Genomic DNA, 14,711 nt, shown 5'->3' with positions numbered 1-14,711 from the left:
TAAGAGCAATTTTCATTTTTATAATGACTTATTTCTCAAAGTATAAAGTACTAGTAAAAATGTTTGAAAGTATAATACTACATATGGGTAGCCTTTTCAATATCCTAACTCGTAATAGGTAAAAACAAAAGCATTTTCCCTAAAATCCAACCTAAATAGATTATGGTAATGCGATCTTTGTTTCTACAATACTTTTTGCAACTCCAAAACAGGAGAAACATAAACAATTAGGAGGAAAAAATTAAGAAAAATTATCTAAAGAAACACAACGTAAACCATGTGTATAACTCAAGGTAAAAAGTAAAACAATCAAACCATAAACGCAACGAATAACAGTAGAAGAAAAAAAAAAACATTGGTTCTTGTGTATTTTGCTTGCATAGCTTTCCTGAAATGATAAAAGATCTCACTGATTCACAACAACTTGGCAAAAATAAAAAAACAAAAACATTGTTTCTTCTAATTCTTTGATGCCTGCATATAGAGAGAAACTGAGTGATCAATTTTTACAAACAGTAAAATGATGTTTAAAAACTTATATTCCACAAAAAAAAAAGATGGAAGTAGAATAAAACTTTAATACCAAAAAAGAAAAGTTATTTTATAGAAAGATTAAAACAAAATTGATAAAAATAGCAGTGGACAATTAATTAATTACCTTAGCCAGCTGGTGGGTCCCAATACTCTTTCATTATCTTAACGCTAGATCTTCAAGCCATATCTAAATAGAAAATAAATAACCAATGATAAAAATGAAAGTAGAATGTTAAATAAAAAAAAACACACACACACACACACAAAATATCACATACCTTCCTTGGTTAAGAAAATAGAGGTAGGAGACCCTGGAGAAGGTGGAGTTTGTTTTAACAAACTTCCATGGCGTCCAGCTTTAGCAACAGAATCTCCATCACTAGCAGACAAAATCTCCACATGTTCAAGTCCGATCTGTCTTTTCACCAACTCCAGATTCTCTTGAAGAACCTCGATTTCCCCAAATGGCAACCTCAAATCCAACGCCTGAACGCCAAGTGTTATCACCTCATCCTTCTTAAACCTCATGAACGGCATACAAAGCTTCTGTGTCTGCTTAAAGTTTCCCTCTTCGCCAATCACACTTTGCTGTAAGGCCTGAAGTATCTCTTGATCCGGTGCAAATTGACATTTTTGGACATCAAATTTGCTTCTAAGAATATTCAAACACTCTTTCTTCCAACCATCGTATTGTTCATTTACATATATAAGACCAATTGTTGGTTTGCTTTGGGGAGTTGTATTATTTTTTCCTTTCTTTGATCCACCAGAAGATTGCTTCACAAGCAGCTTCCGGAAATTTGAAATAGACTCCTGTAAGTATCTGTTAGCCATCTGAAGAGTCAAATCAGGGTTTTCAGCTTCAGGCCATCCAGCTTTAATAACAAACCCTTCTTTCTTCAAAAGCTTCTTCCACACATATTCAGAATAATGAGGACAAATAGGAGCAATAAGACGTGTCTGAACATCCATAAACCTCCACAAAAGATCCCTATTCATCCCATAAGACCCACAAGAAAACCTATACTCATCTCTAGCAGCTTGCAAATCATAAAACCCTGATTTTAAAGCTTCACGAAACATATATTCACCGTAATTTTTCTCCGTCGTTTTTACCGCAAAATTAATCTCATTAGCAAAAACCCGATCCGCGTAACAGGAACTCGGTCCCACGCGTAATGACGATTCCGCCCCCAACACCTCCTCCATCCACACCCGCTCTTTAGTCAACCGTAAAATCGCAGCATTCGCGGTTTCAAACACGAAATTGGCATCATCCATTCCGTCTCCCGCATCCGCGAGAGAAAATCTCGTCGCATCAGCTGAAAACTCCTCAATCGCTTGCTTTAAAGTTCGAAAATTCCCGGTTGATTTCGACATTTTTTCTGAATTCAACATGATGTGACCATTACATCTAAATCCTCGAGGCCAGTGGCGTTTTGGGAATATCGCGGTGTGGTTGTAAATCGCGAAGGTGAGATGGTTTTGGATAAGATCTTTACCGGATACACGAAGGTCGACCGGATACCAATATTCGAATTCCCGTTTCATCTTTCGAAGTAACGTCAACGGAATTGACGATTCCGGTTCTGGACCGGAAAGGAATAAGTAATCCCAAACCTCGTCGGTGAGTTGTTGGGGGTTTACAGATGAAGTATCGGATCCGAAAAGCTCTCCTTTTTGTAAGAAATGACATACGGTGTAATACGCCATGTAGATAGTGGAATCGGATAAAGATTCAACTAAAAACTCTTCATCCCATGGGATGCGGGTCCCGAGACCAAAGCTTCTAGAACACGCCCACTGGTTGAGCCAGCTCAGCGTGTGTTCGAACCCGTGTCTAGTTTCATCCGAATACAAATTCATCTCCTCTAAACATTCTTCAGCTAATTTTCGCCAGGTGGACTCGCCATAAGTCAAATACCATTGATCGGTCAAAGCGACAACACATTCATCACCGGATCTTGACATGACTTTTTTCTCGGGTTCACTGTAGACGACGGCTTGGTTGGCTTCTAGAAGTTTTGTGCGGATTAAGGTTTTGGCGTCTTGGACACGTAATCCGGAATGTTCTCCTGCAATCATTGTCCCTTCGTAGAAGCCGCCTTTGTAGATTACTTTTTTGGCTGCATCGAGTTTTTCACGTTCGTTTTGGGATTTTATTTTCATGTCTGTGCAGATTTTTTCAGCGGATTTGTCACCAAATTCAGGGTGGGAGATGATTGGGATGACTTCAAAAGGTAGGACCCATTCGTCTTTTATTCCGAATTTAGCCCTGAATGGAGCTTTTGATTTCAAATCCTGAGAAAATAACAAAATGTAAATATTTGAATAACCGATAATTCCATTTAATATGAAAGAAATATTACCTGTAAAGCCATGAAATCATCAGGGGAATCACTAGGAACACTGGTGACAATTCCAGTACCTTTATCAGTAAGAACTGATAACATAGGAAGACAATATATGATCTCATTAAATGAAAGTGGTGATTTTAAAGGTAACCCAATAAGATCTTGACCAGTCAACTCCACAAGACATGTATGCTTTTCTGGGACCCGCGATAAATGCTGATAAGCTAAATTACGAGCTGCACGTTCGGTTAAAATAAACACCTCAGAATCATTAATCTCAAAAGCTCCATATTTCCCATCTGGTAATACCCATGCATTTGTTTGACCATACATAGTCTCAGGTCTAAGGGTTGCAGCAGCTAAGTAGACTTTCTTTCCTTCTAGAAACCCGAATTTGGTGGGAAATGGTGGGACCACTTCCATTTTAATGAGGGTGTATTCTTGAGGGATTACACCTTCACCTGATGCACGATCATGATCTGCACATGGTTGTCCATCTAAAGGTGAGTAGATTGTGTACCTTAAGTCTTTAACAATCTTTCCCATTGATTTCAGTTTTCTCATTTGCCACCTCACGAAAGAATCAAAGTAAGGGTTGATGTCTGTGGTGATGAAAGATCTTCTCCAATCAGCACCAAGTCCAAAAGCTTTAAGATCTTCAACAGCCAATGGTGGAAAGAATCGAAGCCATTGAACAGGATCTTGAAATGTGGCAATTTCAGTGTCTGATAAACCATACCCACGCATTATCTCCCATTGATAAGTCTCTTTACCGGTTTTTGATGCTGCTTTTGACTTTTTGCCTTTGAATTTATCAGGTTGAGAGTTGTTATCTTCAGGTTTGACTTCTGGTTCGATGATTATCTCATCTGTTTCTGAAGGGAAAGAAGGTGGATTACCGAATCTTTCGATTTCCCTACGAAGTTTATCAGCTGAGGCTTTGATTGGCATTCCAGTACAATGGAAGCCAAAGGGTAAAAGGACATTAGCGCCCCTTAACCTGTGATATGCACCAGCGAATTCAAGCTTAGAGAGTGAAAATGCATGGCCTAGATGGAGATACCCGTTCATATATGGAAATGGGAATGTCCCAAAAAACTTATCCCCTTCTTTGGGAGGTTGCTCATTAGCTTCTGCATTGAAAACTTGACATTCATCCCACCATTTTCGGACTTCATGTTCCATTTCTAAAAGCTGGTCTCTTCTCTTGAAGCTTCTACCATCATTGGTGTCTGCCATCTCACAGCTAATTTGACAGAAACTGTAGACAGAAAGAACATGTTAGAAATATCTATAAAAAATGAATGATCAAAGAAAAGGAGAACAGATAAACAAACAATCAATCACAGAAAAAAGAGAACAGATAACCTATAGAATGACCTAGCAATGTCAAGACAAACTATATCCAGATCAACAATCAATCAACAGTTCATTAATGTTAGAGAGAAGTTAGGTGCTTAATCAGTGAAAGTCTTGACATAACTGAAATTGGCTCGTTATTTTGTATGGAGAAATTTGAAGACATGAGACATTGAAAGCTACTTTGTTGCATAAAAAGGCGAAAAAATTGCAGGAAATGCACAAGACAGAATGCCACTGATGGTAATTGAGATTAGGATATATTATCTCGCTTTTAAAGGAAAGCCAGCCACAACCACTATGCAAAATTAGACTTCACAGTTTAATCAAACTTGGCAGTATATAAACTGCAATAAAAGCTGAATGTTTTACAATAATAAACTTTCAAAAGATCAATTAGATTTGATATAACATAGAACCAGCTAACAAATTTGTAGTTTAAATCCTCAGTATAAAAGAGATCTAATGCAACCTCCTTCCGCAAGATGAAATTCCAATCTTTGACCAGCCAAATATGAAACTGTCCGTCTATTAATCAAATGCATCCGATAATCACAAAACAACGACTTTGATGTACAAACAAGATTTCGATATCATAAATCGAACCAATTTTAACTTCCGACATCGTGAAATGGGAGCATTGTTCTACAGCAACTTCAGTAAAAGAGTACAGAAGCTGGAAGTAAGAAAAATAAGGGTTTACCTCCGGTGTATAGTCGACGATTGAATGTTGCGGATAAGGCGAATTGGATGTAAGGAAAGAAGGCGTCTCAACGCCACACTTGTAACTAGGGTTTACTCGGACTTCGCTGCTTTTTTGTCTGTGTATGTGGGAAGCACATAGGGTTTTAGGCGGAAATTCTACAAAGCACCATCTAATTTTTTTATATGCTATTAAACTTTTTTCTTAATATTAATATTTATGGATATAGTTTAAAAAAATATAACCTCAAAATTTTATTTTATTTTTTCAAATATTACCTAATCTACCAAATGGTTTTTTATTCAACGGTATTAGGGTTATGTTTGGCAGACTAACTGAAAAGCTAGCTAATGGTTGAAAAGCTAATTGTTAAATAAAAAACTAGCTGATAGCTGAAAAGCTAGCTGATAAAAAATAACGTTTGGTAAAAACTGACTGAAAACTAGCTGAAATTACATAAAAGGACATATAAGAATATGTGTTTCTATAATTAATTAAGGGGTGTATTTGGAAAATTTTAAAAAAACTCCTAAAAAGCTAGTCTAAGTAGCTTTTCAAAAAGCTAGCTTATAAGTTAGCTTATAAGCTACTTTTTGGTTTACCAAACACAACAACATAAAAAAGCTCAAAAAATAAGCTAGCGTATAAGCTAGTTGTGGCGCGCCAAACACAACCTAGGTGTTGTCCTTCCTCTTTAAGATTGAAGGTTCAAGTCCTGTCGTGAAAATATATGAAATTTGGTGTTAGTTTAAGAGTATATTAGATTTACTTAGAGACTCTAAGATTCGAACTCACGGTTGTCCATTTTAATAAAGGCGACAAATAAAATAGTTTTAAAAAAAAAGTTAGGTTATTGGGTCATGTTGTCGATAATATCATTTAGATCCATTATAATTTTAATATCAAACATCTAAAATACCATCTAAAATAAATGTAATTTTAATAGCAAAAATCAAACTTAGTTTAAATTTATCATCTAAAATAAATATAATTTAAAAGGGATCTCCCATATAATTTGCCTTTTTTCCATGTTAGAGCATGTTTTTTTGACTTTAAATATTGTATTCCTATATAAATTGTTACGTTATGATGATTGTGTAACGTCCTATTCTGAATTGTTTCTCATTTGGAGGCGGGTGATGTATTTTGGATGACTTGGGTGTTCGGTTTGTGTTTTGGAGTCAAGTGGGTATTTCGGTAAAGTGTCAGTTCGAGTTTTATGGAAATTGGATTCTTGTTCGGGAAATTTTATGGCAGGTATTGTAACATCCCCAAAATCACGGCCAGAAAAGACCGATTTCGTTTATGTTGTTTAAAATAAAATCAGAGTATTCCTTTGATTAAAAGAGTTGCGGAATTTGTTCCCATAAAACATGATAAATACATTATCCAAGCATCTCCGAAGAGATGTATTTTATTCGTTTTAAAACATTTAGGATGTCCTGGTCAATACAGACACATAAGCATAAACCGAACTTACATTCATCTACACTAATGATATACATCTCTTTAATCTCTCAGTGTAATGTGACTTTGTATCGATACCTGTGATACAAAAATATTGAGTGGGTCAGTTTTGGAAAACCTGGTGAGTACATAGGGATTTCAATCCCACAATGTTATAATATATATATATATATATATATATATATATATATATATATATATATATATAATTTAGAATTCACACAATATAGAATTTTCTCTCTATATATATAACCAACTCTTACCCCACCCCGTCAATCCTCTCAACGAGACTATCCATACCCTTGGACCTTAAATTTTAACTCTTACTCCCGGATCTAATCCATATTCTCGAGTCTATGATTGTGCCCATTCCATACTCCCGGATAAGGGACAATTGGTCTATGTCTAAATCCATACTCCCGGACTAATGACAAATTCTATGTCCTGTCCATACTCCTGGACTAAGGACAACTGACTATATCTTAATCCATACTCTCGGATTAATGACAACTGACTAAGTCTTAATCCATACTCTCGGATTAATGACAATTGACTAAGTCTTAATCCATACTCCCGGATTAATGACAGCTGACTAAGTCTTAATCCATACTCTCGGATTAATGACAGTTAACTAAGTCCAATCCATACTCTCGGACTAGGGACGAATAACTATGTCTAATCCATGCTTCCGGATCAATGACAAATTTTAAAGTTCTATTCTCCGTATATATCTCACTCGTACTCATAAAGAGATACTACCCCATAACCATTATAACAAATCTTAGGTTTACTCTTTAACCTAAGTTATCATAAACAATCAGGTATGTTCTTTAACACTTAATTCAGACATCATCATATAACTCACACAAAACATATATTTAATACATTCAAACAATACTTGTATTGAAATCATGTTCATGAAAGGAACTATGCACTCACTTGATAAGACGATGCTCGGACAGCACTACGACTCTTAAAGTGATATTCTTCGATGAAACCGAGATGTTTTCTCTAAAAACCGGGCTTCTCGCGGGCAGAATTTCGGCCCGAAAACTCTTTTTCTCGAGATCTTCGGGGATTCGGGCTCGCTTCGGGTGTCGGATGATATCGGGGCTTCGGGGGTACTTCAAGAGGGATAGATAGGGTATCGGGAGTGAGAGAGTGAAGGAATTAGCAACTATGGTCGTTGCCTTTCGGTTTCTATTTATATGGTCATTTTTCTGGATTCACGTCCTGAATCTCAAATATTCACGTCGTGAGTTCAGTAGTCATCAGGTGCGTCATCGCAACTTGGGTCTGTCAGGCTCCAGAAGACATTAATATTGAGTTCACATCGTGAACACTGTGTTCACATCGTGAACTCCGACACAGTGTCGGGGTTCACGCCCCGAACTTCAGAAATTCATATCTTTCGCATATGAGCTCCGTTTTCGACGTTCTTTATATCCACGCATAGGTGAGATTATGCTCTACACTCTCGTTTAGACTCCGTCGGCTAATTTTGACTTTAACTTTTATTATATTATTTTTAGTAGGCCAGGACAGGAAAACTACGTTAGGAATTCACAACTCCTTCATCTGACGTCCGTTTTCGTCTGTATTTTTACCGATGGACTACTATCGACGAGATCTTCGATTCTCGTTTAGATTGTTTCGGCTAGAAACCACTCGATCTCATATTCGAACTTTGGGCTGCATACCGCTAAGTCGAAACTTCGAAAAATCATAAATTCCTCATACGACGTTAGATTTAGACGTTCTTTTTATGTACGATCTCGGTTTAACGTATTCTATGACTTTCGTTTAGATCACTAAGGCTAAAAATCGCTCTATCGTAAATTCACTATTTACGTCACACAGTGTCGTACCGGTTCTGTCGCGAAACTTCGACAAGTCATAACTTCTTCGTTATAACTCGGATTTCGGCATTCTTTATATTTTCGGAAACCTTGCCACGACCACTACAACTTAGTTAAGATTATTCATTCTAAATAATCTTTTATCAAAAAGTCATTTTTGATGCTTATCGTCTCTAAATCGACTAGCCCGGACTTACGGGCGTTACAATTATCTCCCCCTTAGGATGATTACGTCCCGGAATCATCAACGAAAATAGGGCTTGTATAATGATTCCATACGTTATATTTTCATCCTAGGTAATAATCGTAACTTCTATGTTTCTTCGAATGAGTATCTAACTCTTTGACTTCTTTACCGTAGACGATGCTCAATCTTGCACCTGCCCTTCGTACTATGTTGGACTTTCAATCGTAACCTACGAGTTACAAAATAAATCCTTATTGAGGACTCCTTCTTCTTCTTAGGATAAGTACTTTCCTTTATCTATTGTAACAGATCGATGGGTCATGTTCTAATGACATTTCATCGGATGATGCAACGCCTAGACTCAAGTCTCTGAGAGTCATATTCCAGAATGGAATATACCTTCCTTCATATTCTAATGTGATGTAATCACATTTTAGCATGTAGCATTTCTAGCCACAAGCTTCATTAACAACGAGCGTGATGCTATTGATCGCCTTGATTTCAATCTTCTGACTTAAGTCAGATGTTACATCGAACTTGGTTCTCCAAACCACGTAACAAACTCATCGTAGTCGGACTCAATTTGATATGACCACTAGGGTCAGAATATCAATCATCTTCTTAGTCATTACCGAAACAATGGTAACGACATACTTGAATAAAAACGAAATCAATTACTAGCTTATTGGTAACCTTGTGACTTTCCCTGATCCAAGTGTGAGTCATGTGCTTCCAGTAGTATAGATCTCTACTACTATTCACACCTACTCATACTCGTCCCAAGTATTGTCTCGCAGTCAACCAAGTCACCATACAAAATCACACAATCTTCCAACACATCAGATAACAAAACTAGGGTTTATATTAATTCTTGAAACGATTACATAGAGGTTCAAGTTCACCCTATACTATGTCTCTAATAGGCTACACTTCCTGATACTAGCTATATCCTGATATGAAGTCGTCATCCTTGATTCCTCGCATTGTCATCTGCTTCGTCAAGGATCATTTGAAATGCTCTTGCCTTTGGCTTTGGCATCATATTTGGCTTTATAACCTCTTCCCTTCTTGGACAGTTTTGCTTGAAGTGTCCTTCTTCACCACACTTAAAGCAGGCTTCTCTTTTGTTTGTGCATTCGCTGGCGTAATGACCAGTCTTCCCGCATTTGAAGCAGGTCATTTCTTTAGAGCATCTCCCAACGTGCTTCCTCTTGCACTTATCACACCATTGTGCTTCTTCTTCGAACCAGATTTCAAAAACTTTCTCTTCTCATCGGACCCTAAGGATCCTTCAAATTTTATTTTCTTGCCAACTTCAACCTTGTTGGTGGCTCTTCCCTTGATCATATCTTCGACAGACTTGGCAGCCCAGATAGCTGCCTCTAGAGTAAGTGACTGACGCACTGGCACTGCATACTCCCATGGAAGTCCCTTTGCGTACCTGTCGATTTTTGTCAACTCGTCAGGGACAATACGCAAAGCAAACTCCATTTTATTTGTGAAGTTATTGGTGTATTCATCAATGGACATGTTGTCTTTCTTTAATGTCAGAAATTTGTTCTCTAACTCCAGCAGATTTTGGGCCGAGCAAAACTTGCGCGTGAATTGCACCAAGAACTCTGCCCAAGTCAGTTACAGTGGCTCATTAGGGCTTAGGGTCTTCCCCAGAGTGTTCCACCAACGAACAACGCCACCCCTGAACTGACATACTGCGAACGTGGTCTGCAACTTGCCTCTGCAATCACACGTCATGAAGGCTAGCTCCATCTCCGAGATCCAATCCATGACTCCAATCGGATCTTCCTTTCCAGTGAAGGTCGATGGTTTGCAAGTCAGAAAATCTTTGTACTTGCATCCGAGTCCATCATTTCCTCCATCTTGGTTATTTTGTCTAACTATCGGTGGGTTGGTTTGACCAACAATCCCACTGAAGTTTCCTCCTTCCGACTACCCTTCACTCAATTTGGGCTGTACAATCGACATTGAAAGTTCTTCACGATTCTGCTGAAGCAGACGTCTAGTTTCTTCATTTGACGATCCAACATCGTCTGAATCATCATTTGCACTCCGGCTATTGTCATTGGCTCAGGTGCTGCTGCTACAACAGGTGCTTGCTCAATTACAGGTGGTTGATTCCTATTTTCGTTCGCGTTTCCAACTCCACTTCTAGTTCTTGCCATTCTTGATCTATACACCAAACAAGGTGAATTTAGATCCTCATTCATGATAGATATTTAAATTATCCAAATCACTCCGAAACGTTTACATGCTAGATCTAATATCGTAGTCATACGCTTAGAATCCTAAACACATAAGGTTCCTAGATCCGGTTGGCAACAAACCGTAGATCCGAACAAATAATGGCATATATGGCAAACATATAGCATTTAGCACATAAAAGCATTTTAGGCATCTTTCCTAAAATAAACTAGTGCTCGTGTCTAAAATTTAACAGACACTTATCTCAAAATCTTCACTTAGCATTCTAAGTTTAAGTCTAGAAATCCTACAAATTCCTAGTTCGCTAAAACTAATGCTCTGATACCAACTGTGACATCCCCAAAATCGCGGCCAGAAAAATACCGATTTCGTTTATGCTTTTTAAAATAAAATCAGAGTAATCCTTTGATTAAAAGAGTTGCGGAATTTGTTCCCAGAAAACATGATAAATACGTTATCCAAGCATCTCCGAAGAGATGTATTTTATTCGTTTTAAAACATTTGGGATGTCCTGGTCAATACAGACACATAAGCATAAACCGAACTTACATTCATCTACACTAATGATATAGATCTCTTTAATCTCTCAGTGTAATGTGACTTTGCATCGATACCTATGATACAAAAATATTGAGTGGGTCAGGTTTGGAAAACCTGGTGAGTACATAGGGATTTCAATCCCACAATGTTATAACATATATATAATTTAGAATTCACACAATATAGAATTCTCTCTCTCTCTCTCTCTCTCTATATATATATATATATATATATATATATATATATATATATATATATATATATATATATAACCAACTCTTACCTCACCCCGTCAATCCTCTCAACGAGACTATCCATACCCTTGGACCTTAAATTTTAACTCTTACTCCCGGATCTAATCCATATTCTCGAGTCCATGATTGTGCCCATTCCATACTCCCGGATAAGGGACAATTGGTCTATGCCTAAATCCATACTCCCGGACTAATGACAAATTCTATGTCCTGTCCATACTCCTGGACTAAGGACAACTGACTATATCTTAATCCATACTCCCGGATTAATGACAACTGACTAAGTCTTAATCCATACTCTCGGATTAATGACAATTGACTAAGTCTTAATCCATATTCCCGGATTAATGACAGCTGACTAAGTCTTAATCCATACTCTCGGATTAATGACAATTGACTAAGTCTTAATCCATATTCCCGGATTAATGACAGCTGACTAAGTCTTAATCCATACTCTCGGATTAATGACAGTTAACTAAGTCCAATCCATACTCTCGGACTAGGGACGAATAACTATGTCTAATCCATGCTTCCGGATCAATGACAAATTTTAAAGTTCTATTCTCCGTATATATCTCACTCGTACTCATAAAGAGATACTACCCCATAACCATTATAACAAATCTTAGGTTTACTCTTTAACCTAAGTTATCATAAACAATCAGGTATGTTCTTTAACACTTAATTCAGACATCATCATATAACTCACACAAAACATATATTTAATACATTCAAACAATACTTGTATTAAAATCATGTTCATGAAAGGAACTATGCACTCACTTGATAAGACGATGCTCGGACAGCACTACGACTCTTAAAGTGATATTCTTCGATGAAACCGAGATGTTTTCTCTAAAAACCGGGCTTCTCGCGGGCAGAATTTCGGCTCGAAAACTCTTTTTCTCGGGATCTTCGGGGCTTCGGGCTCGCTTCGGGTGTCGGATGATATCGGGGCTTCGGGGGTACTTCAAGAGGGATAGATAGGGTATCGGGAGTGAGAGAGTGAAGGAATTAGCAACTATGGCCGTTGCCCTTCGGTTTCTATTTATATGGTCATTTTTCTGGATTCACGTCGTGAATCTCAAATATTCACGTCGTGAGTTCAGTAGTCATCAGGTGCGTCATCGCAACTTGGGTCTGTCAGGCTCCAGAAGACATTAATATTGAGTTCACATCGTGAACACTGTGTTCACATCGTGAACTCCGACACAGTGTCGGGGTTCACGCCCCGAACTTCAGAAATTCATATCTTTCGCATATGAGCTCCGTTTTCGACGTTCTTTATATCTACGCATAGGTGAGATTATGCTCTCCACTCTCGTTTAGACTCCGTCGGCTAATTTTGACTTTAACTTTTATTATATTATTTTTAGTAGGCCAGGACAGGAAAACTACGTTAGGAATTCACAACTCCTTCATCTGACGTCCGTTTTCGTCTGTATTTTTACCGATGGACTACTATCGACGAGATCTTCGATTCTCGTTTAGATTGTTTCGGCTAGAAACCACTCGATCTCATATTCGAACTTTGGGCTGCATACCGCTAAGTCGAAACTTCGAAAAATCAGAAATTCCTCATACGACGTTAGATTTAGACGTTCTTTTTATGTACGATCTCGGTTTAACGTATTCTATGACTTTCGTTTAGATCACTAAGGCTAAAAATCGCTCTATCGTAAATTCACTATTTACGTCACACAGTGTCGTACCGGTTCTGTCGCGAAACTTCGACAGGTCATAACTTCTTCGTTATAACTCGGATTTCGGCATTCTTTATATTTTCGGAAACCTTGCCACGACCACTACAACTTAGTTAAGATTATTCATTCTAAATAATCTTTTATCAAAAAGTCACTTTTGATGCTTATCGTCTCTAAATCGATTAGCCCAAATCTACGGGCGTTACAGGTATGAGTTGGTGTAAGCGTAGAGTTTCTCGTTACCTTTTCATTGATATAAGGATTGTCGGAATTGAATTTGTAACGAAGAAGTTATGGCCTTCGGAGTGTTTTAGGGTTTATGAGAAAGTTCTAGTACGCGAGGCGTACCTAGGGAGTAGGCGAGGAGTACTGTTGCGGAGGAGAGTACGTGAGGCATAATGTTGCGTACGCTTAACGTACTACGAATGGTAGATCAGGAGTGCGAGGCCTCGTACGTTGGGCGTACGAGGGGTACACGGGGTGTATGAGGAGTGAGTGGAAACCCTATTTGAGGGTGTTGTACCCTATATAAACACCTTAAGTCATTAGGGTTGGCCTCTTTACCAGCCTCCAAGCCCCCAAAACCCTAGAAATCGTCCTTTAGCCTCCATTGTTGTGTATTTGAGCTCTTGAGGAGAATTTGATGTTGCTTTGATTTTTCTTAAGAGATTGAGGAAGGAGGAAGGTTCATAGCTTGGTGGGGAATTTAAAGATCCAGAATCATTCATCACTTTGCAAGCTCCTGGAGGTATCAAGTTCAAATCTTGACTTGTTAATCCTTAGATATCTTCTTGTCTTGATTTTCATGTTTTTGGGTCCCTTTTGGGTTGATTGATGAGTTAAGTTGTTTGAAGGACTTGTTCCTTTGGATCTAAGTTGTTATGAGGTTCTTATGCATAAAGATGCAAGCTTTATGAGGTTTAAGGTCACATGCATGTGTTAAGTCACCCAATAAGTCCTTTTGAGCTTTAAGAGCGTCATTTAGTCATGCATGAATGTAAAGTTAGAAACTTTACATGATTATCTAGCTTAAGGAAGTCAGATATATGTTTTGGACCAATGTATTAAGGGATTAAGGGCTGAATGTGAAAGGTGGTTGTTCAGGAGGAGTACGTTAGGCGTACAAGCCCTAAATCATGTACGCTTAGCGTACAGCTAAGTACGCCCACCCGCGTACTCAGTAGAGTGGGCCTCAGATCTTTAGTCTTCGGTTTGGCCCATGTTTTGGGATTCAGAAGTGTGAGGTGAGTCTTCGCACCATGTATACGGGTCGAAGGCACCAAGGTCGGCCCATTTCTGGTTATGTAATATGCTAGTTGTTGTGTGATACATGTTGTGATCGGGTTGAAATATACCCTAGGGCAGGGCCCAATATGACATGACGGGTTGAAATATACCCCAGGGCGGGGACCACTATGATATGTTCGGGTTGAAATATACCCCATAACGGGGCCCACTTTGATATGTTTGAGTTGAAATATACCCCAGGGTCGGGCCCATACTTGCTTCTCTTTTGGGTTGGAATGAACCC

The 14,711-nt window shown here is 38.2% G+C and overlaps 1 protein-coding gene across 1 annotated transcript; it reads right to left on the bottom strand.

Moving 5' to 3' along the window:
• Positions 1 to 227: 227 nt before the first annotated feature.
• Positions 228 to 5,106, bottom strand: LOC145116876 (ATP binding/leucine-tRNA ligases/aminoacyl-tRNA ligase). Its single transcript, XM_079053189.1, has 5 exons — positions 4,951 to 5,106; positions 2,904 to 4,149; positions 813 to 2,835; positions 659 to 721; positions 228 to 474 (listed from the first exon to the last, which is right to left on the bottom strand). Exons 2-4 carry the CDS (start codon positions 4,125 to 4,127, stop codon positions 711 to 713), a joined length of 3,258 nt encoding a protein of 1,085 aa, XP_078909315.1. The 5' UTR covers positions 4,128 to 4,149; positions 4,951 to 5,106; the 3' UTR covers positions 228 to 474; positions 659 to 710.
• Between the last annotated feature and the right edge of the window lie 9,605 nt (positions 5,107 to 14,711).

This window comes from Lactuca virosa, chromosome 5, assembly GCF_052849685.1.
Source record: "Lactuca virosa cultivar CGN04683 chromosome 5, Lactuca_virosa_CGN04683_v6, whole genome shotgun sequence".
NCBI lineage: Eukaryota > Viridiplantae > Streptophyta > Magnoliopsida > Asterales > Asteraceae > Lactuca > Lactuca virosa.
Note: the sequence above shows the minus strand (reverse complement) of the source record. Positions and strands in the feature narration are given on the sequence as shown.

Coding starts and splice junctions, on each gene's coding strand:
- LOC145116876 (XM_079053189.1), bottom strand. CDS start 4,127: ATGGCAGACACCAATGATGGTAGAAGCTTCAAGAGAAGAGACCAGCTT. Junction 2,836..2,903: donor ATGATTTCATGGCTTTACAG/GTAATATTTCTT, acceptor TTATTTTCTCAG/GATTTGAAATCAAAAGCTCC.